General features: G+C 38.4%; 1 protein-coding gene and 1 pseudogene across 5 annotated transcripts in view; both read right to left on the bottom strand.

Annotated features, from left to right (window-relative positions):
- Window positions 1-14,818, bottom strand: part of HEATR1 (HEAT repeat containing 1) — a 47,299-nt gene extending 32,481 nt beyond the window's left edge. For 2 of the 5 annotated variants that reach the window (XM_045877776.3, XM_045877777.3), the window contains exons 1-15: window positions 14,693-14,817; window positions 14,217-14,391; window positions 13,218-13,434; window positions 11,143-11,284; window positions 10,190-10,291; window positions 9,423-9,563; window positions 8,442-8,653; window positions 8,157-8,290; window positions 6,859-6,961; window positions 5,816-5,926; window positions 5,296-5,413; window positions 4,114-4,221; window positions 1,626-1,721; window positions 1,097-1,185; window positions 66-274 (exon numbers count right to left, since the gene is read on the bottom strand). In XM_045877776.3, coding sequence (XP_045733732.1) covers window positions 66-274; window positions 1,097-1,185; window positions 1,626-1,721; window positions 4,114-4,221; window positions 5,296-5,413; window positions 5,816-5,926; window positions 6,859-6,961; window positions 8,157-8,290; window positions 8,442-8,653; window positions 9,423-9,563; window positions 10,190-10,291; window positions 11,143-11,284; window positions 13,218-13,434; window positions 14,217-14,358 — 1,924 coding nt within the window. In that variant the 5' untranslated portion in view covers window positions 14,359-14,391; window positions 14,693-14,817. Of the gene's footprint in view, window positions 1-65; window positions 275-1,096; window positions 1,186-1,625; window positions 1,722-4,113; window positions 4,222-5,295; window positions 5,414-5,815; window positions 5,927-6,858; window positions 6,962-8,156; window positions 8,291-8,441; window positions 8,654-9,422; window positions 9,564-10,189; window positions 10,292-11,142; window positions 11,285-13,217; window positions 13,435-14,216; window positions 14,392-14,692 lie in introns of those variants that run through there. The other 3 variants (XR_008506312.2, XM_064594593.1, XM_064594594.1) reach the window with 3 other exon arrangements.
- Window positions 14,819-22,630: 7,812 nt separating this feature from the next.
- Window positions 22,631-23,602, bottom strand: LOC123847039 (glyceraldehyde-3-phosphate dehydrogenase-like; annotated as a pseudogene).
- Window positions 23,603-24,285: the final 683 nt, after the last annotated feature.

Raw genomic sequence — 24,285 nt, 5'->3', positions numbered from 1 at the left:
TTTAATTGTACTTATCTTCTTTTTAAAGTGTTTTTTTTTCCCTCAAAGGCAACCGAATTTCTTACCTTCTTTCCAGCCTCTTAATATAGGGTGCAGAGAGCAAATTCCTGATTTCGATAAATATATAGCAATTTTCGTATCAGCGGATTCCATATCATTAACAATAATCATAAATGGCAGCAAATGCACCACCACCTGATTTGACAACTGATCATTTTCACTCAGTATCTCTTCCTTAATTAATATGTCTGCTGCTACCTCAAGTACCTTGTACCTGAGACACAAACACATTTGGTTGAGAGACCCATTAGAAACTTAAATTCAGCAAAAAATTATTACATTGTTCCCACTCAACTGACACTATCCTGATCTCCTCACCAAACATGTTATTCAGAGACACCTAGACAATCAGTCAAAATCCATGCTAATAAGGGAGCTATTTGGGACAGTAATTAAACTGCTAATTCTGTCAAATTTTTTTTTTTTTGAGAAATCATTAGGTTAATTTTAACATAAAACATGTATCTCACAATGTATCTAACTCATAAGTTAAAGAACTATCTGAACACACAGTATGTGCTAAGAGCTAAATATGACAGATACAAAAATCTGTAAGACATGCTCTCCTCCCCTAAAGAGCTTAAGTCATTTTTTTTCCGTGCAAAAAGCTTAGAAATGCCAAAAATGAAATAATTAGAGCTCATCAAACACTACAGAAGGTGACCATGTGCCTCTGAGCTTATTTTAGTATGTTTACTTTTAATTATAAAGTAATATACTATCCTTGTATAGAATTATATAAAGCAGAAAATTAAAACTACTTCCCATCCTACTTTCCAGATTTCAGTTTTACGTCACCCATTATATACTCTCTCCATTTGATTAAGAAAAATTTCAAACAGAGAATATTATAATGAACCCCCACAAACCCTAATTCTTTTTATAATTCAAGAGTTACATTATGAACCATTCCACTACCATGACCAAAGGGCCATGTAACTAAATTATAAGATGCAAAAATGTAAAGAAAAAAAATAAAACTGAAACTGATATAGAATTCTGTCAATTCAAAATAGGAGGAGAAATGAATATATACCATTCTCTATTTTTTGAAAGTTCTGCTCTTCGAAAGAGGTTGAGAAGATTTGAAACCGTTACTTCCAAACTAAAGTGTTGTTTGAAAATCTAAAGGGGAAGAAACGTACATAAGTAAATTTTCACTTGCTTCAGATACATATGGTGCTTGTTAAATGAACTTTAAAAAATAATGAATTATAAAGAATTTATCTCCCAACAGTCCTCATATAATTTCAAAGCTTTATGAGAGTAATTTCTCCAAAGTGGCATTTATGAGACAATTTTCCATGATCCCAAGGTATTTACTATCGATAAAAATTCACAAAGTGCTTCTCCCTTTTGAAAAACTTCCATATACAAAAAGCTGTGCAGTCTAATTTTTCCCATGAGCTTTCCTTAACCAGGCTTAAGTCTATGCTCTCAAGAGAACAAATTTCCAATGAAGGAATAATTTCCAAATATGTTCCTGCCTAGAGCAGAGAATCACCTGGGAAGGGCAAGAAAATATTTACAAATTGTGTGTTTCAACAAACAACAAATTCACTCACCTTAAAAGCATTTATAGCTGACAAAACAACATCTATGCTATCATCACCTAATCGGGTCAAAACAGCTTCTTTTATGAAAGACTCATCGACACTCTCCTAAGCAAGAGAAAAAAAATACATAAATTTGGTTGTTGCCAAAACCTCCTAAAAGTTTACACTAGAAAGAAAGCTTAGTTTTATGAAAAGCACTCCAGATTATTAGTCAAGAAATACAGGCTCTGGCCTAGACACAAATTCAAACACTCCAAGCATACTTGCACTGAACTAGGTAACCTCTAAAGGGCCTTTTTAGATGAGTAATTATTTGGTACAAATTTTTCCCAGTTTCTATTCAAAATACCATAGAATATGTATAATCCGAACACAATTTAGGCATTAAGAAGTTTGACTTGTTAAATAAGAGCCCGGATATTGAGAGTGCATAGACTAAAGAACCAGAACGTCTAGGTTTAAATCCTAGCTCCACCACTTACCAGCTGTGTGACCTGCAACAAGTTACTTAACCTTTCCAGGTCTCACTATTCTCGTCCATAAAATAGAGTTAATAATAGTACCTATCTCAAAGGACTGCCACAAAATGAAGTAATACATGTCAGTGCTTAGAACAAGACCTTACACACTGTAAATACCGTTAAAAGTTAGCCATCATTATCAAGATTTTTACAAGGACGTCGGCTGAGAAGCCAGTTGCCAGTCTGTCAAAAAGAGATCCTATTTTTCTTAATTAACAAAAGAAAATAAAGCATACAATCATTCAAAGTAATGGAAAAGTGAGACTACAAGCCAATCTAAATATATCCCTACCTGTAGATGGTGAAATAAATATAACTAAATAATGCTACAAAAAAGTAACAGGTCACTCTGTTGGGAGATAAAACCAAAATCCCTAGAATTCACAAAACTGAAGTCCAAGTCTGCTGTATCAAATGTCACCAAAATTTTCTCTAGAGTTGACAAGTAGCCAAATATCCCAATCTGAAATTCTAGAATAGAATCTATGTTCTGTCCCTGATGGGGAAGGGAAAGTGAAAGCAAAGCATGCAGAGAAAGACAGTAACTGTAGTTACAATACTTAAACCTAAAGGGTGCCCTTTATTGAAAAACTAACCAGATCCAGAAAAGGACAGGGGAGGAAGGGATTAAGAGCAAAAGAAGGCTGAAAACAGCTTCAGGAGTATTAGGAGCTTCCAAGAATCCCTTTTTCATTCTAGACACTGGAATCCTCCCATCACAACAAAGACCAGTATTCAATAGTTCAATTATCAAAAAAAAATCAGTAACACTTATCAGCAGTTTGTGAAACACAACTTATGCCAGATCAGAAATGAATCAAATCAAGCAATAGATTATAAATCTGAGTACTACATCAACCATTTTTAAAGAAACATTCTCACAGATCCTAATGCTGTTTTTATTATTTACAGATCATTTTAAAAAGTGACTCAAAAATATAAAAATATTAAAAATACAAAACAAAAATTTTTAAGTCCAATATTTAAAAACCCTGCAAAACCAATAAAACTCAAATTGAAATGAATTTACTATGGTAATTATGATTAGATGAAATTAAATTCTACTTGTGATGTGAATCTGGTTCTACCAACCATGACACAAGTTCAAGTTCAGCATGTTTATATTAATACGTGCCATGGGGAAACAACTCTAGGACCACTTTTCTTTATTCCAGAAACTTTCTAAATATGCAAACAGTAGTACATATACAAGAGAATTTCAGATTATCACACAAATGAACACTCCCATTTCAATTATAGTAACTACAGTAAACTATCTATACCAATTAGTTCTTCAAACCCATGATTTGATGGCTATAAAAAAAAAAAAAGTCCATTTAAAAGCAGGAGAAAAATTTTTAGAACATAGTATCAGCAGTAAGCAAACAGCAAAAAATTGTGAGGGTATTGTTTGAATGGCTTTAAGTCTGAAAAATACTGCTTCATTTCAATCATTACAAAGTGTTTATAAAATACCATTTTGGTATAAAGACATTATTTACAAATTAAGTCAGCCTTTGTACTTACTACCTGCAGCCACCACAATGTGAAACACAAATACAACTGCAGGTACTGAGATCATGGAACGGTGTTCCAAAAGCTCTCATTCCCATGTCCCCAAATACACTCATGTTGACCTTGAGACTATCAAAGTCAAATCTCAAAACTAAAACATTCTCAGATAATTTGCGAACCTCTGTAAAGGATCTAGAAATTCTAGTCTGAAAACACTTTAATAATCTGCAACGTGGAAACATGTGAAGATAGTTGTTATTAGAGCACACAAAGGTTAAAGTGCTGGCTGCTGGCATGTATGGTCCTAAATCTTCCTCCAGTGCATTCTCATCTGCTTTATTCATCTTATGTCTGTAATTACACAGTATCAATTATAGTTGGTAACTTCAATTTCTTATTCTAGAATCACACTGTTCACAATAAGGATAAAAATACCACAAATGAAGCTATTTGACACAAACCTCTGATGTTTTCATGATATTTTTCAGATGATTAATGGCCAGAAGTCTCACAGGAGCAAGTGGATGATTCAGACTGAGCATCAAGGAGGTATCAGAATCTGCTAAAAACTATAGGATTCATCACAATCACCAAATGATTTCACCATTAAATCTGAGCAGCATTTGATCAAGAATAAGAACTAGAGAAAACCATCCCAAAATACCCAAAATATTTGATAACAATCATCTAATTTCAGAAACCAATAAGTAAAGTAAAATCTTTGTCTCTAGAACATGGTATGAGTTACAACAGATGAACAAAATGTGTATTGTTAATGTTGTGATTTTGAGTACCCTCGTGGCTATGGGTAGGTTTATTAAGCGAAGCAATTCTATGAAGTAACTTTGCATTCTTTATGTAGATCTGACTTCAGACTGAGAAGTACCTAAAATAAATCATTGTATTAGCACCTAAATGAAAATATAAATTTAAAAAATTGGTCACTGAAGACAAAAAGCAATTTGTCTAAATGCTACAACAATGACAGTCAAATTTATGACAACTTACTTCACTTAGTAATCAGACTAAGAAGGAAATCTGTCTATCATTCTAAGATTTGGAAATGAAACGCCATTAAAGATGAAAGTCTAATTATGGAAGAGAAAAACCAAAACAATCCCATTTCTCTTCATAATATTTATCTTCAAGGTTATTTGTAAGAACTGCTTAAGTGTCTCACTTCTAGTAGAAAGATTTAGGGTGAATCACCAGGAAATTTCTAAGTTCTAACATGCTCATGAAATTAAAATCCACCTACCTCTTTCTAATCAGTGACTTAAATAGCCACATGTAGCTAGTGGGTACTGCACTGGAAAGTGCAGATATGGGAGAAAAATAAGGACATGCTGGAAACTAAGTGAAGCCATCTTTTAGTGATTGCTAATGACCATTTGTTAACATTTCCAAACAATACTCTTCCTGAAATATATATCCCATTCAGTTAAACTACTGTGCCTTTTTCTAATGATTCAACCCCTGCCTCACAGCCTTACGTCAGGGAACTAGGTAAACTGTATCAAATCTCACCTGTCCATTAAACTTTCCATAGAAAGACATGAAGTAGCAAATTTCCTTCCAGACCTCTTCAAAGAACCACACAAATATACCCATAATTGTAGTAATTTCTCTGAGGAAAAACTTACCTGATACTTTCCTCCACTTGTAGAAAGAGAGATAAACTGATGAAAAAGTTCTTGTTTTTTTAGATCTGTAATTTCTTTTAAGCGTTCCTCTAGTACAACATCTAATGTTCTGGGATATCTGGGAAGAAATTCGTGAGTTAATTATTCTTAGTGAAGTTACTGACCACACGTACCATACACATATTAAAGAAAAACATAAAAAATTACTAAGACTTACAATTTTAATAAATGGTATACATAAAACCAAATAATGTTAATCAAGTTACTATGACTACTGCAACAATGTCTCTCTATAAAAAAAATTATACTCTCTACAGTCTCCACACAGCCACTATTCCCTATATGAAAGTCATATTTCAAATATACCTAAATCCCCCACCTGTCTTCCTTAAGGGCGGGGGGGGAGGGGGGGAGGACAGCCTCTTTACAATTCAGTCACTTTATCATGACGTGACCTGTGAATCTTCTTTTTATAAATCAAGAGGCACACATTAGAGAAGGGCAAAAACACACAACTTACTTGCTTTCTAGAAGTCTGATAAGTGGAAGAAACTGTTCGTTAAGCAAAGATACTTTATCAGGATCGATTTCTTCCTGTGAACTATATGAAGTATACTCTTCAAAAAGAAGGCTGCAAAACAAAACAAGTATCACCAGGCATGAGAGCTACTATTTACTGAGTACCCATTATGTTCTAGATGCTTTAGAAATATTATCTGCCACACTTCCACAAGGTAGAAGTCATTCTTACTTTACATATATAAAAACTGGGGCTAAGAATTCTTGTAATTTGCCTGAGATCAAAGGAGAACCACCAGAGCCAACACTTAGCGAGTCCTACTGTGCCGTAAGAGGTAGAGCAGGTTTTCAACCCCCAGTTTGATCCCGGGGCCCGCACTCTCCACAGTACCTCCCGCGTATACTCTCATTTAATTCACAAGCCAACTCTGTGAGCAAGGGGCATGAATGACACACACCAGCAGACAGGCCAATGTCACCCAACAGCAAAACCAGATCCAGGCAGTCTGACCTTCAGAATTTACTACTCTACTCTCCTGGAAATGAGAGAGGCAGGATTCAAGCCCATGTCTGACTGCAACGCCTACATTCTTTGCACTTGTATCAAGTTGCCCTTTAAGTAAACAAAGAAAATGGGAAACTGAACTATCTTTACAGAAAAGGAAGAAATAACCTTTATTTCACACCAACCCTCAGTATTAAGTTTCTAATTGGTATTTACTAAATGCCAACTGTGAGGTATCGTTTCAGGCATTTTGATCACTTAATAAGAAACTCTAAACAGCCACTAGTTAGTTACATGTAGCTATTACCCAAATTTAGCTTAACTATTAACTTTCCATGATCATACATAAGCACTAAAGAGAAATTACTTTTTCCTTCTATTGCCACAATTATTGCACTAAGTACTTATAATTAGTGAAATGATACCGACAAATCAAGAAGTACATCATACAGACACACTGGAAAACTGCTAGCCAATTCTAAAAAGTATACAAAACCACAAAAATATAAACCAAAAGCATGTCAGAAATAATACCTTACCTAGCCAACAAACGGTCTAAGTTGTCCTTCAGTGATATATTTGTAAGTATGGCTTCTAAATGTCTCCTGTAGATTTGGCCATCTATCCCTTCAGTTTCTTCTCCTTCAGGATACAACATAAATTAAAATTGGGGAAAGTTTTTTGCACTTACATTATTAAATTTATTTACAGCAGAAAACCCTTCTATAGGAGTAACTTTAAACCATATCCATCCATAACCAGCTTTTTACCTGTTTATAAAAGTGTATTTTACCTATTTAGCCATTTATATATTTTTACAACATTTTTGTATACATTACCCTCACTTACGCTTTACCTGAAATTCTCTTTATTTTTAACAAGTTTTTCATGCCTAGCTTATTAAAACAGAAGTCCAAAAAATAGTCATTCCAGGTCATATTAGAAGTGGCTGAAGTTGGGACCCAAGCCTAGGTCTTAATAAACTAGCTCTGAAAACAGGCTCAACCATCATCTCAATATGCCTTCCTGAACCAAGAGCTGTCATCTTCTATTCCAGAATGACGATACATGTATTATGAACCAGATGCTGGTCCTGCCTTCAAAGACTGGGACCACATTATTCATCACCATCAAATTAGGAAAAATACACTTTTATACATGCTAGTCATGTTTCTGAAACACATATGTAAACCAAGATGTGGTTAAGCAAACCTAATTTTCAATAGACTGACATAATTTAGAGATGTCTTCCTTAGTATATCCTTCTCAGCCTAAGTGGCAATAGGACCAAGCATTTCTTCTTGTCTTTCTGTATTTATTGAAGGATAAAAAGCATATAATGGGAATAATCACTTTTAATTACCTTTTTTATGGCTTTTTAAAAATTTAGATTTTTATGTATGAGATTTTCTTGGTCTATGGTCAATGACTCAAAGGAGAAAAACTTTTTTGGCAACTGAATATTTATTATAAACGAGTCACTGAAGTTCATTAAATATCTAAATGAGAAGGGAAAGTTTTACTTGGCAACATATATTAATCATTTTAAAATAATTCCATAAACTTTTTCACATAGGGATTGTTTAGGAACACACGTTAAAAAAACAAAACAAAAAAACCCAGAATTCTGAGTATATCATTCATTGAACAAGGATCTCCCTTCAACCAACCTACTCCCCACCCCAAATGTTTTTCACATAAGAATAAGTTACACAAAAACAATTATATAGCAGAAACTTTAAATATCTTAAAGATATTAACAAGAGTGTGATTCCTATTTTAAGAGAATCAGATCTTAGACACTAAGTTTCTCAACATAAAATGTAAAACCACATACCTGTAACATGATTAACAATGGAGACAACCAGATGGGGAAGCATGTAACGCAGAAGAGGACTGATGTCATATATTTCAGAAATCCCATGAAGTATTGTAATAAGATCAGGAACATTACACAAGTGAGGAAATGGCCTTTGAAGAAATAAGTACATGTTAACTTTAAAAATCACATAATATATGGCAATTAAAAAAAAAAAGTATAAAATTTATCTTTGAAAAGAATTATTCAAAATAACTTCATTCTCCTTTAATTACTATCATTTCTCAATTCAATTGTACATACTTTTTCCCAAGGCTCTCTGGCTTCTGTCTCTGCATGAGCACTATCAAGCAACCTAATCCATCCTTGATCAAAGACGGAATTTTGGTCAGCGTTTTGATGATCTGTGAAGCCAACGAATTAACGAAGGTATCTTCCATTGTCACTTTCACAGATATCTGACATATTATCATATACGTTGCAGCTCTGTAATCTGGTAAAGATGATTTCAATCCCTAAATATTTTTTAAGATATAAGGAAAAATGATAAACTATACCACTGAATTCTACTTAAAATGTCACTTTACCTTTCAAATTGAAAATGCCATAAATTAGAGATTACTACTACCTAACACACACTGAGAGTCAATCACTCCTCAGAAATTGACCTTTTCCTGAGCACACAGAGATAAGTCTCCTGGATCACAGCAGAGATTTCAGAAGGTCTCCCAACTCAAATATCCACCATTTATGCTAACAGTGGCCAACAGGCTCTTCTTCTAAAGGCAAACACCCACCAGTGTAAAGGAGACTTCAGAAACAAAACAGTGTGTAATTAAAGATAATAACTTTGGGACACCAGAAGTGAAAGCAGTAAATCCATGAGGAATCTGGAAGGGTGACAGGCAACAAGGCACTTGGGAAGAAGAAACCCTGACAAGCACAAGTCACTGTAAAAAGAATAAAAGAGCCCATGCCTTGAGATTTTCTAATCCCTTCCTTTTCCGGTGAGTCAACATGACTGCTAAGAAAACAGATCTGGAAGACAGTGGCAGGGCCAAATAGCCAACATTAATTCTTAAGGAACCCTAATTAAGATCCCACTTCAGTTAAGTTTTTAAGACAAAAGAAGTCATATTTTTTTTTACCAGAAAATTAAATCTTACTGACCATCTGAAATAGGTCTTCAATTTTTCAAATATTTATGTCTAAGTGAAATTTTTTAAAAGCCAGGAAATTCTTTCAAGTATAAAATAAACTACTTAACATATGAGCAGGACCAACCTTGTGGATGTATGGAAACAGCTTGGCAACTATATTATCCAATTTGTCCTCAGCAGTCACTAGAGTAGACACCATGGTAGAAGCATAAAATGTTAAGAGCACCCTCAACTGAGCTGAACTCCCAGGATACTCAGCAAAAACCTAGAACAAAAAACACAAAGCACATATAAAAGTGAAAGCCCAGGGGCGCCTGGGTGGCTCAGATGGTTAAGCGTCTGCCTTCGGCTCAGGTCATGATCCCAGGGTTCTGGGATCGAGTCCCGCATCGGGCTCCCTGCTGGGCGGGGAGCCTGCTTCTCCCTCTGCCTCTGCCTCTCTCTCTCTCTCTGACTTTCATGAATAAATAAATAAAACATTATAAAAAAAAAAAGTGAAAGCCCAATTAGATAAAAGTATAAGAATATTTATAGCTCTCCTCAACTACTTCAGGCTGACATTTTCATTTTTACCATATACAACATTAAATACACAAACGCAACGGTTCAATTAAGTATGACAAGAACGAACAATCGTGACATTTTTCGATCATCTCTTTAACAGTCACTAAAAACAGAATTTGGCAAGAAACAGAATAATTCATCTTTGTAGGAAAACACCTTTAGTGATGAAAGACTCATCAAACTGCTCATGCTCCGGAACAGTAGAGGTCACTTAAAAGGAACTTCTTGAAAGGACAGTAATTAGGAAATGCCTTAGCAGGCTTTCTTCATTCCAAGCAAGCAATCTTTTAATGGAATTATAGAGTCAAGAAACACGGTATTACTCACCTTCACAGATTTTGTCACCAGACTACAAATGAAATCCATGAATCCGAGATCTTTGTAGCAGTGGGTAATCAAAGTTCCCCTAGCTAAGGGCACTCCATGTTGCTGTTATAGACAGAAAGAACCAACTATCATTACGGACATCCATCAACGATTATTATTTTTTAAAGTACCTTCCACAGTAACAGCTTCATACTGGTGCAGTTCATAAATACAAAATACAGTCTTTCCATACAGCTTGTGGTAAATATGAGATTAACATATAAAATTGTGCAAAGTTTAGAAATCCAAGAGGTCAGCAGCAAGGGTGCAGGCACTCAGTGAATACTGCCTACTTATCATGTTTTGCATTTTGATTATGTATTTACCTAAATCTGGATTGTCCAGATTCTTAATAACTCTAATAGATTGGGTTTTTCAGCCAATGTGATAGGCTGTCTCTGCTTTACAATAACACTAGTAATAGAAATAGACTAGGAACACAGAAAATTTATACTGCTATTCTCACCGCTTAACATCATGCATGGCATGTACTGGGTGCTCAATAAATACTGAATAAATCAAAGGAAAGAGAATCTGAAATGAACTTCAATAGGTGAGTGGGGTTTGCATACCTAAAACAAGTGTGTCTAGAGAGCATCAGTGTCTGTGTGTAGAGTAGGGAAAAAAAAAATGGTCCTGATGTTATTAGCAGAGGGAGTAATTTGTAGTAAGCCTATCATGCTTGGCTTTCTCTTCTTAAACACCCTTTAATGTGCTTTACACTCAAACTCTTAAACTGTACTTCCTTTCTTTTTACTAATTCTGACCACTGACCTCACTATCATCATGCATAAAGTTAACTCTTTCCATGGTCCTACAGTCTGTTCGTCTACTTTTGTCCCCATTTGTCCTCCTCCTAACCTGAACTGCCATGCTCAATATTCAGCAAAATACGTGTCATTCAACAATCATACCTTAACTGGTGACAACCAAAACCATTTGTGCTTTGGGTTATTAATTTTTAGGAGCTGTATAACCCGTACAAATATTCTTGTCTCATGGTACGGTAGAACACAAGCAATGAGGCTATCTTGATTATAAAGATGGATATGGAACCTGGGGGGAGAAAAGCAAACGATCCAAACTGACACAAAACCTACGAGCACATATTTCCTTACATGTCCAAATTGTATGTCAATGAGCTAAAACTACTCAGAGTAAATATCAGTGAAAACAAGCACAAAATTATAAATAAGATAAAGAGCATTAAATGTAAGTCTCTATCTTGCAAGATTTGGTCAACTCTTATGCAGTAGTATTTTTTAGTATTTTTCAGTATCAAAATTTACACGCCATTCACTTTCAGCTTTTTTTTTTAAACCTATTATTAAATTAATAAAACTGTACGATCACTGCAGTCAAACCAACAGAAAAGCCACCGGTCAACTAGGCAGCAAAGCTCGGCTCCTCTTCATGCTCTAAAGTTCACCTTCCACAGCTTCCTCAGCTTCCCTAATTATCAGAATTCTAAAACCAGAAGACTAATGAAAAAGAAAGTCACATTATTTTCTCTGAATTAAAAAACTGTTAAATTACAACCATTTATAATTTGTCCCTGAACTTCACAAAACTTTGTATTGGCTCCTCTACCATAATAAGAGGTTCATTAATTACATCAGATACATTAAATCCTTTCCAGCTTTGAAGACCTAGCTCAAATAGCTCCTTTTTCAGAATGCTTTTCCTAATTCTCCCAGTGAAGTGATCCCTCATGTCTGTCTAAACTCTAAACTTACTAGCCAAGATGCTACTTTCTCCATGAAGCTTTCCTCTACCTCAGGCAGGACAACATGCCTCAAACTTTGCATACACCTTTATTTTAAAACAATAACCAAGGGCGGCCTACTCATCTTGTATTGAATTTAAAATTACATGAATACAAAAAGTACTCCTTACAATAATCAACTATGGGGGGGGGGGTTTAAAAGCTAGAAGAAAAAGGGAAATATTATGGATTTTTTTTTTGTCTGATGACTCTAATGTTCTGATAATCAGGAGACCCAAGTTAAACTTATGTTTTCTCAATGACTCACTTTTTTCCAGAAGGGAATCACTTTATCCCCATGTCTCTAATTAATGACATGCAGGTCCTTCTACTTTTGAAACATATTAACACATGGCAAAATAAACAAAACTGTGTAAGCTGTGATGTGATGGCAATTAAGTGAGAATATAAACTGAGTATACCTACTAAGGCAATTTCCAAAGAGTTGATAAAAGATCAAACCTTGGAAACCATCTTGTACCTCAGCTTACTACCTGTGTGACTCAGGTAACTTAACTATGCCTCAGTTTTGTATACTGTAAAATGGGGAGAATACAACTATCTTCCCAAGGGAATGCTGTAAGCACTGAGTGCATGCAAAGTGCTTACCACAGAAGCTGGCACAAAAATGTTCAATACACATTAGCTATTATTGTTTTTTTTAAGTTACAGTATTTTAGAGGATACTATCTGCCTCTTCCCAAAACATTGGTTTTGTTATTTCGGCAAGAAAGAAGTTTAAGAATACCCTTTGCTCCAAATATGCAGTAACAATTTGTAACAGCAAAGTAACATGAGCTCCTTAGAACTAATGAAGTTGGCCTATTTTTTTTAAAAGAGAGAGAGCACAAGCAGGCAGAGTGGCAGGCAGAGGGAGAGAGAGAAGCAGGCTCCCTGTGGAACAGGGAGCCTGATGTGGGGCTCAATCCCAGGACCCTGGGATCATGACCCGAGCTGAAGGCAGACGTTCAACCAACTGAGCCACCCAGGCGCCCCCGAAGTTGGCCTATAAACTCAAGATCTCTAGGAGTTCTAGTTCTCACTATCAACAAAACTGAGTTTAACAGGGGTACATGCTTATCTCACCCAAAAGACATGGTGTTAATCTCTTAACATACCTAATTTCTCAGCTTTAAATTGGTTTAAGTGTTCTCATTACTTATTTTTTTTTTTTAAAGATCAAATCTATTAGCCCATAATTATTTCTGTAATTTTATTTGCTACCTGTGAATCAACCACTCCAGACACTTCTGTGCTGGCTTCAGTAGGAAGTAAGGAGACAAGTGAATAAGGAATAATGAAATGTTTTCATCCAGCTGCTTGTTCACTGCTTTGGTCTGAACGCTGCGCTCCAATGTTTTTGCTAGCTGGCTGAACAACGATGCTTCAAACTGCTCAAAGGAAGGGTCGATCCCCAGCAGCTCTTCCAGGCCAGTGCATCCTAGGAAAAGGCCAGCTGATTTAACAATTCTTTGCAAGCAAACTCATCTCACCCCTCTTTTATAGTTTTACTCACCCCCCAAATCTCTGTATTCTTTTAGCAGGTATAATCGTAATACAGTCCCAAATAAAGATTTCTAGTTTTCAATATAAAAAATAAGTCCTATCTCCCTCACTGGAACATAAAGTTCTGCTAGGCAGATGCCATTCCTTTAAAAACAAACAAACACGGGGCGCCTGGGTGGCTCAGATGGTTAAGCGTCTGCCTTCGGCTCAGGTCATGATCCCAGGGTCCTGGGATCGAGTCCCACATCGGGCTCCCTGCTCGGCGGGAGGCCTGCTTCTCCCTCTCCTGCTCCCCCTGCTTGTGTTCCCTCTCTCGCTGTCTCTCTCTCTGTCAAATAAATAAATAAAATCTTTAAAAAAACAAAAAACAAAAAACACCCTTTCAGTAACTAGGCCAGTCCTCCTAGGGATTAGGAGGACTCCTGCATCGCAGTCACTGCCTCCAGCCTTTTTTGAGCTGTTCTTCGCTCTACCCACCCATTCGTTGACCTCCCTAACCTCCCTAACCTTGTTTCTTCATCTGTGAAATTCAGATACCGCTACCTACATACGTTTCAAGCATCTAGCACATGATTATCTGTTATTCTCTATCCCTGAACAACATAAGTCAACAAGTTAGAAACTGCTAAGAAAGAGGGAGGGTCAGAAGAGAAAACGATACAGCAACATCCACAAAACAAATGCCTCAGAGCTTTTCTTAGTTAACGGATAGCTCACCAATGGCAAAGGCCGTGTCCCTGTCGATGGTGGCCGCTTCCTTGGGGTCAAACAACAAAGAAGCAACTTCATCTCTCGATAACAAACTGCGGTCACTCTGAGGGAGGGCGAGTCGCTGGAGTTGCTGGGCTAAGGATGTCATCTCTCACGCCGGCGGATTCCTAAAAAACACAGGCTAGGAAAACAAAACCACTGTGAAGTCTCCAAGAAACTACCAAGTGACTTAACTACAAGCCCCTAATGCCTCCCATGTAAGTAACTTTCCTCGCGCTCAGCGCTGTCCCGGACACACAACCGGCTGCCCCGTGACTCACGGACTCCAGGCTGCCGACACCACAGCAACAGCGTTAACTAATTAAAGCTCCTGGGGCCGCGCACCACGGCTTTCTTCAGCCCTGACTCCGCGACACTCGAAAACCCGCGGACGCCTCACCCTCCCTTCTTATATCGTCTACTCCCCTACCGCTCCTGCTCACCGGGAACTTGACTTCGGGAGGCGCGTACAGAGTAACAAGTCTTCACAGCAGTTCCCACATGCTACCCAAGCCGCCGGCTCTCGCCCGGAAATTCATAGCACGCTTCAAGAGAGCTTCCGGTTTCAGGCACTACGGCAAGGGAAGAGGTACAAGCTTGTCAGAAACGCGATAAGATGACTCCACCTCCCTGCATTGAAGTCCCACCCCTTCGCCGTGCCAGACTTCCGGCTCTGGCTCTGGCTCTGGGTTCCGTTGGGCTCGCACGCTGGGGGCTGCCCGTCGGCACAGAGCGGTTTGCGCCTGAAGGGTTCAGTCTCAGGGCGAGCCTTTTGTGAGCATTAAGGATCTGTAACTGGAACCATTTATTAGACCTACATTTATCCAAGCTTTTACTATGTAGCAGCAGATTCGCCAGGGGTTAAAAACATGTGAGCTGTGAAATCACGTTGGCTGGGCTCAAACCCCGGCGCTAGCGCCCCTGCGCTGTGTGAGCTTCACCGAATTATTTCATCTCTGTGAGTTTGTTACCTTCTTTATAAAGTGGGGAAAGGCGGAGGATTTCATGAGATGAGCTGCTGATCGCGCAGTGTGAGCTGCTCTGTAAATCCTGGGTACCACTGCCCTGGAGCTTGGGGACCTTCTTGTCCCACTTTCGCATTCCTGGAGAGCACATACTGAATATTTTCTTCTTTTAAAGTTAACCCTGTTGAGATACAACTTACAAACCGAATTAACCAACTCAGTTCAACAGTTCTACGAGTTTTAACAAATGAAGATGTAACTTACCTCCCCAGTCAAGACACAGAGTTTCCATCACCCCTAAAAGTTCCCTCTTGCCCTTGTGCTGTGATACCCACTCCCACTCCAGGCCCCAGGCAACAGCTGGGTCTTGGCATCATTAAAGATTGATGTTGCTGAAGAGTGTTCCATATGGATGTACCACCGTCTGTTTCCAAAGCAGTGTGGTATGTGCTATAATTGGGAGCTTCTCTCCAAGAAGCTATACAGGGCACAGGAGTGAATGGATATCCTATACCTTTTCTGGATGCATTCATTTCTCTCAAGAGATGGAACTTTTCAGTACCAGGGTGTTAGTCTTTCTTTTTTTTTTTTTTAAGATTTTATTTATGTATTTGAGAGAGAGAATGAGAGAGAGCACGAGGGGGGAGAGGGTCAGAGGGAGAGAAACTTCTTTCTTGCCGAAATAACATCAGGGAGCCTGATGCGGGACTCCATCCCGGGACTCCAGGATCATGACCTGAGCCGAAGGCAGTCGCTTAACCAACTGAGCCACCCAGGCGCCCTACCAGGGTGTTAGTCTTTCAGTATCCCTCTTCCCCTGAAGATTGTTGGAAACAGTTACAAATTTGAAGGCTCTCTGCTTCTATAGTCAATGCATATTCTCCACTTTTTATTAACACAGTCTTTTGTTCTTGTTTTACTTTAACAGCATTCGGAACAACCCAAAAATCTCTTCAGTTATTCCTACAGATAGTTATTAATCTCCTTTTTCATGTGGTGTTAATTGCCTTAAGAGAATAACAGGATTTTTTAAGTTCTGGTGGTATCTACTTTACCCACACAAACGGATCTCTTAAAGTGCTGGAGTCCAGCTCCAGCCGGGGTGGGTCTCTCGTAGGAAAGGACAGCGTTGGCGAATGAGGAGACACAGACACAGGATCAGGTTGCAAGCATCTCCTCCTGACAGCCTCGGAGGAACTTTATTTATATGTTAGGATATTTTTGTTTTTCCAAATCTTAGATCATTTTCTGGATTACAGCCATAGCCTTCTTTCATTTTTCCTTTGTAATGATTAACATGACCTTTATTGATTTCTGCTTATTGGCTTTCGCTAAAACTAAAAAACAGTACGCAAAGAGAAAGGTGCTAGACAGAGCGTGACCGTCTTGTTATTTTGTTCTATAGAAACTAATTCTTCGTGGAATTAGTTTCATTATGATTGCCTAGATAGGCGTAACTAAGATGAGTAGTCACTTTATCATGAAACCCCAGAAATATTCCCACAATTATAAAGATTGCCGTAAATAAAATGAAAAAGAATAGCAGGAGCCAGCCCAGAAATATTCCCACAATTATAAAGATTGCCATAAACAAAATGAAAGAGAATAGCAGGAGCCAGCTGTGGAGTCTCCTGTTTTCAGGATTGTCTCCCATACTTGGACTTTGTCAAACAGCATGAGTAGCTTGGCTCGCGCCATTAAAGAAATTGTTTTGTCCTAATGTGTCAAAGGGAATTTTGCCTTTACAAAAGCAATCAGCTTAGGGAGAAGTTAAAGTAGTAAGAAATGAAAAATCAGTACCATTTTATCCACAAGACAAGTTTGCTTTTTCACTTAAAAAATCCTGAATATATTTTTTAAAGCTTTATAAAAATGAAAATGAAAAGTGCTACAGGAATTTGGTTCAACTCTTTGTCAACCAAGAAAGAATTCACTGAGATTTCGAGCAAACAGGCATTTATTTGGGCAATGAGAATGGCAATTCGGGAGACAGATTCAGATAGGAACTTGAATTATGTTCTGAGGAAGACAAGGAGGGGACAGAGATGTAAAGGTGAAAGGTCATGAGTGCAGTTCTCATTTAGGTCCTCTATGCAAAATAGGAATTGAAAGTATGTTAATTGGGATTGGTTGGGTTAATAGATAAATGAAGGATTGAAACTTGTTAATTCAAGTTGCCTCCTTTCAAAGTGAAGAATTTGAAAGATTCAGGTGTCATGATGATAAAGGAATTAAATCCAGGCTGAGGGCTTGCAGCTGGCAAAAAGTTCATGGTTCCTCCAATGAGGATATGCATAAATTTTTCCTCCTTTATGGCCTCTCCACCCTATTTAAAAGAGCTAGGCTTAGCTAGGCTTGCTTGCTCTGTTTTGAAATCTTTTATGCCTTTCTATGTCAGTTACAATGGTATACGGTGCCATGTTGAATTTTATTTTGGAAGTAAACTAGGGAAGTAAGAAAACAAGTCAGAGATTCATAAATATATATATATATAATATATATATTTTAAAAAGGGTTTATTTTAAAAATATACCATGATCTTGAATTATATCTTTTTCTCCATTTTAAAAGAATTCTTTGGATATATTCCTGATTGTTTTCTGATTATCTCCTCCTTGATTTTACTGTTATACGCCTATCTCCTGTTTGATTATTCAGTTGAGAACCAGAGCAAACTTACTTTCTCAGTTATTTGAATTTAAAATATCAGTTGTCTAAAAATCCTTTTCATGGCTTTTGCTACTTTACATTCATTAAATCCATAACTTTAGCTGTAGCTGATGCATACTTCTTGATGATGCATAACATTGATGAAAACATGGTTTTCAGAGATGGCATTTTAACCATACGCTCTTTCATCTGATGCGAGATGTCATTACAGTAGAGTGATGAATTCTGTTCCTCAATTCAATAACTATTCAAGGCAAGGACTCAACCTCCACCCCACAGTTTCTAAGGGTGATTTGAATGAGTAAGTTGTTTTTTAAAAGATATTCTCCCTCCTTCACCCTACCCCTTTTAATCCCTAGTATTGATACTTTGGTTCATTCCATGTGTACTTTAAACCAGGCTAGGCATATAGTGGTGCACAAGACAGCTGGGCTTTCTACTCTAATGGAACCTACATTGCACCAGGAAGAAACAAACAGTAAGCAAATAGATAAACCAGAAGAGCATCAAGTAATGTGATAAGTACTCTAATGACACTACTACAGAGCCATATGATAGGGGTGACCAAGAAAAGGCATCATTGGGGCGCCTGGGTGGCTCAGTTGGTTAAGCGACTGCCTTCGGCTCAGGTCATGATCCTGGAGTCCCGGGATCGAGTCCCGCATCGGGCTCCCTGCTCGGCAGGGAGTCTGCTTCTCCCTCTGACCCTCCTCCCTCTCATGCTCTCATGCTCTCTGTCTCTCATTCTCTCTGTCTCAAATAAATAAATAAAATCTTAAAAAAAAAAAAGGCATCATTAGTTTGAGTGGTTGGAAAAGGACTCTCTGAGGAGGGAACATTTAGGCGGAGACCTGAATGAGAAGTCTTGACAAAATGGAGATCACCCCAGATAGGACTGATCTTGACATTTACTCCACTCCGGTCGCAACAGAGCATCTTTCTATCCATTAAATACACCAAGCTTGTATTTTCTTCACAGCATTTTTGACTACCTGGAACAATCTGATTTGCTTGCCTATTTATTTCCTGTGTCCCCTCTCTTGAATACTGTCTTCACATAGGCTGACATGAAGTCTGCCCCTAAGATCATGGCAGCTGAACAGTGTGCAAATAGAGACTCACCTACCGTTGGTCTAAATATATATATATATTTTTAAGATTTTATTTATTTATTTGACAGAGAGAGCACAAGCAGGGGGAGCGGCAGACAGAGGAAGAGGGAGGCAGCGGGAGAGGGAGAAGCTGACTCCCCTGCTGAGTAAGGATGCCAACCTGCGGCCAGATCCCGGGACCTTGGGATCATGACCCGAGCCAAAGGCAGACACTCAACTGACTGAGCCACCCAGGTGCCCCTAAATATTTAAAAGTTTTAAGTCAACCTAACACACTGTTAACTCCTCCTCCTCTACTGTTAACTGTTATAACCTCCATTTTTGACAAGTAAACATTTATAATGACAAAATAAAAATGTTTTTGTATGAATGAAAGATGGCAAAATATAAAAGATGACAGTACTTAATTATTGTACCTATGTAATATAATGTTGATTGGCTGATGATGTTGAATGAGTAATAAAGACATATAGGGCTAATGCATTCCCTCTATATTTATCCCATAAAATTTTGCCTTCATTTCAGCAAAATTACCAATCATGTTGTTTCACCCAGATTTTCATAAATTGTGTTCTATTGACAAAAATTATCAAAAAGATTAAAAAATAAAATGTCATTACATTCGAAGTATGCAAAATGAATATATTTTCATAAAAATATAAATTAAGTAAAAAGTCAGTACATTTTATTTTCCACTTGTTTTCAACAGTTATCTTTTTTTTTTTTTTTTAAGATTTTATTTATTTATTTGACACAGAGAGAGAGGGAACACAAGCAGGGGGAGTGGGAGAGGGAGAAGCAGACTTCCCGCCAAGCAGGGAGCCCCATGCGGGGCTCAATCCCAGGACTCTGGGATCATGACCTGAGCCGAAGGCAGATGCTTAACGACTGAGCCACCCAGGCGCCCCAACAGTTATCTTTCTTTTTTAAGATTTTATTTATTTATTTGAGAGGGAGAGCGCACATGAGGGAGAGCACAAGCAGAGGGAGTGGCAGACGTAGAGGTAGAAGCAGGCTCCTGGTTGAGTAAGGAGCCCAACGAGGGGCTCGATCCCCGGACTCTGGGATCGTGACCTGAGCCAAAGGCAGACGCTTAATCAACTGAGCCACCCAGGCACCCCAACAGTTATCTCTCTTTTAAGAAGACAAAATAGATTATAATTAATGACAAAATTTTAAATAAAATTTTAAAAAGCTGAAGTTTTAAATTTTTTTGTAAATATTATTACCTTATTAAACATTTTCACAAGGGGCACCTGGGGGGCTTAGTAGGTTAAGTGCCTGACTTCAGCTCAGGAGCTGACCTCAGGGTCCTGGGATGGAGCTCCACCTTGGGCTCCCTGCTCAGTAGAGAGTCTACTTGTCCCTTTATCTCTCCCTCTGCCCCTTCCCCTGCTCATGTTCTCGCTCTCTCAAATAAATAAACAAATAAAATTTTTTCATAAAAAATAAATTATTCACAAGTTTGTAATTCAATGTCCATCTAGTTGCCAGTGTATAGAATCAGTATTACCCTTCATGGGTGTTACATCTCTACCTACCTATTTTCAAATTTAAGAGTCATATGAATTGTTTAATACTGTAAACAGTCTTCAGCTACCATATCCAATTGTTGAGAATACTTTGCTGGTTCATGAGTACATCCAGACTTGTAAATTGGAAAACAAAAGGAAACAAGAAAGTACATTTGGAACTACTTAGAAATAACACTTCATTATGCAGAAATCTATTATGTTCATGCAGTCTGAAAGGAAGAATGTGACAAGTTAATTAGTTTGTTTGTTTTTTTCTTACCTAAGCCCTTTTACATACAAATCTTCCTTATGCTCTGACACAGTGTCTGGAAACAGTACAACTCATAAGCCTTCAGTGCATTCAAATAAGGTTTTCTTTTAGTTGAGGACACAGGACAAGAGACCTCTTTCCCTGATGCTTAACACAAATCGGAGACTGGATGTTCAGGCTCACAGGTTATGCTACAGCAGTGCTAAAAGGCAGATTTTGAGGGACAGCCTCCCACATTTTTAAACAAATTTTTTTTTTATGCATCTGTGATATGTAGGGTGCAAACCTTACCCCGGTCCAAGGGTGGTGTTGAAATCAGGGCTTTCTCGTGCTTACTACTAAATCCCTGGTGTGAAGTAACATGCCTGGGATGTGGTTGACAGCAAATATTTATTGGCTGAACAAGTGAGTGAATGAATGTATATATGTGTAAGCTGTGTCTGTATGTATCTCTGTCCTGTTCAAGAAATGTATATCAGAATGTAAGTGAATGAAAGTATTGTTACAGGATTGACTTAGAAATATTCTAACTGAAACAAAAGTAAATTACTCAGAAACTTCCAAATTCTTTTGTTTGTACATTATTTGCATCATATATATCACAACTGTTGGGACACTATCTATCTGAAAATATATCCACTGGTGAGAAATGAAAAAAGATGTATGTAATGAGCAATGTCAATTCAGCATGTGAAATCTACACTTTAGTCAAGTGGCAACAAATACATGATTAGTTCAATGAACTGTGAAGTTAAATATTTGTTCTTCATATTATGTCCTAGTCAGAGTCATTTACATTATTATGAATTTGAACACTTGTGGTCCTGTCACCAGAAATGGCAATTATTTTTCTGGTTATTTTGAAATGCAGTCGTGGGGAGCTGGGAATTGGAAAAAAAAAAAATTTCAGCAAGCAATTAGAGTAAGTGCCTGATATAGCTCTAGGAACCAGCAGATGGCACTGAAACATTTTCCTGACCCCCCACAGAGGACATTAAGCAGTATCCCCAGGTAACATGTGGAGCAACAAACTTTTTAAATTTGAAAATTGTGTACAATTATATAAAAATTAGTTCATATGATTTTTCGATATATTATAAAAAGCAATAAAAGGAAGGCCTTTAAACACAGGACTTGAAAGTGTTTAGATTTTCTTAGCTAATGAGAATTATTCGGTCATCTGTTTAATAAACACACATAACTGTAGGTGTGGGTGTCCTGAATCCCCTTCCCTGTCCCCACCTCATTCTAAGTTAATTTCCATTGAATGTTTGTTACTGGGGAGATTTTTGTGTTGAAAAGGGTCATGGTGAAGTACAGAACTGGGAAAGCCAGCAAGGGGAGGTTAATAGAAACATAATGACAAAGAGTTATCAGAAAATCCAGGAAAGTTTAGATAGTTGGTGTGGAGGAGAAGGATTTTTACCTGGGGATACTGCTTAATGCCCTCTGTGGGGGGGTCAGGAAAATGCTCTCTGTGAGCTGGCTTTGAAGAACTTGGGGTAGAGAAGAGCTGGGGTGATAAATGGAAGAAAAGAGCAGCTCCATGTGTTAGATGGTATTAGGAAGTAAAGAGAGAAAAAAATTTTTAAAGTTTTCTTTGTGTTACATTTGTATTCTCCTTTTGGTTTTTTTTTTGGCTGGGTACAGTATACTTTATTGATGGTACATGACAAAGTAGGGCTCTCCAAGTCCCTCCCCTTCTTCAGGGGGTCTGGGATGAAAACTGTGTAGTAGAGGTTGGGAGATTCTCAGTGTGTTAGGGGATGAGTGGGGGTGAGGATTCCCCAGCAGTGGAGGGCCTCTCTCTTCCTCTTGCTCTCACTGGGGCTGGTGGTCCAGGGGGCTATTACTCCTTGGAGGCCATGTGGACTAGAAGGACCACCACCTGGTTGCTGTAGCCAAATTAATTGTCATACGGGGAAACGAGCTTGAAACAGTGGTCGTTGAGAGCAATGCCAGCCCCAGCACTGAATGTGGAAGAGTAGGGGTCACCTGTGAAGTCACAGGAGACAACCTGGTCCTCAGTGGAGCCCAGTGTGCCCCCAAGGGGACTCTCTGATGCCTGCTTGATATCACTGTCCATGGCAGCTTTCTCCAGGAAGCAGGTCAGATCCACCACTGACAGGTTGAGGTGGGGACACGGAGGCCATGCCAGTGAGCTCTCCATTCAGCTTCGGGATGACCTTGCCTACAGCCTTGGTATCAGTAGAAACAGGGATGATGCTCTGGGCAGCCCGTCGAACTTCTCAGAGGGGCCACCACAGTCTTCTGGGTGGCAGTGATGGCATGGACTGCGGTCATGAGTCCTTCCATGATGCCAACATTGTCATGGATGACCTTGGACAGAGGGGCCAAGCAGTTGGTGGTGCAGGAGACGTTGCTGACAACCTTGAGGGAGCTCTCATACTTCTCATGGTTCACGCCCATCACAAACATGGGGGCATCAGCAGAAGGGGCAGAGATGATGACCCTGTTGGCCCTACCCTTCAAGTGAGCCCCAGCCTTCTCCATGGTGTTGAAGACCACAGTGGACTCCACAACACACTCAGCACCAGCATCACCCCATTTGATGTTGGCAGGATCTTGCTCCTGGAAGGTGGAGTTGGGCTTTCCGCTAATGACAATTTTCCCGTTCTCAGCCTTGACTGTGCCATTGAACTTGCCATGGGTGGAATCATACTGGAACATGCAGACCATGTAGTTGAGATCACTGAATGGGGTCATTGATGGTGACAATATCCACTTTGCCAGAATAAAAAGCAGCCCTGACGACATGGTGCTCAATACGGCCAAATCCGTTTACTCCAAACTTTACCATCGTGTCTCGGGAACTGACGGGCACTGCACCAGAAGATGCAGCTATTTGTCCAATGGGGAGAAGCAGAGAGTCTCCCTTTGGTATTCTTTTTTTTTTTTTTTTTTAAGATTTTATTTATTTATTTGAGAGAGAGAGAATGAGAGACAGAGAGCACGAGAGGGAAGAGGGCAGAGGGAGAAGCAGACTCCCCGCCGAGCAGGGAGCCCGATGCGGGACTCGATCCCTGGACTCCAGGATCATGACCTGAGCCGAAGGCAGTCGCTTAACCAACTGAGCCACCCAGGCGCCCCTCCCTTTGGTATTCTTAAAAGACTTCTCTGAAGATCTCAGTTTATTTCCAGTTCTAAGAGCCAGACTAATATTTTTTGTGCTATAACTCTATGCTGTTACTAGTTTCAAGACCCAGTAAACCAGTTTGGTTTACCATGGGTTATTTAAGTATTGCAAATAAAGAGATGAAAATAGCATTTTTTCCCAGCAACATGATTATATACCTAGAAAAGCCAAGGATTCAGTTCTAGAAAGAACTGGATATAGTATGGAATATAGGAAACTAAATAGGTGAGAGTATAAATGCACAGACACACACATGTGATGTCCATAGCATTTTATCTGTAATTGTAGGAAAACAAACCAACAAAATAAAGGCCAATTTCCAATAGCAACACACACACACACAGTAT

Source organism: Mirounga angustirostris, unplaced genomic scaffold, assembly GCF_029215605.1.
Source record: "Mirounga angustirostris isolate CCGP_5_RB_7025 unplaced genomic scaffold, mMirAng1.0.hap1 SCAF_6, whole genome shotgun sequence".
NCBI lineage: Eukaryota > Metazoa > Chordata > Mammalia > Carnivora > Phocidae > Mirounga > Mirounga angustirostris.
Note: the sequence above shows the minus strand (reverse complement) of the source record. Positions and strands in the feature narration are given on the sequence as shown.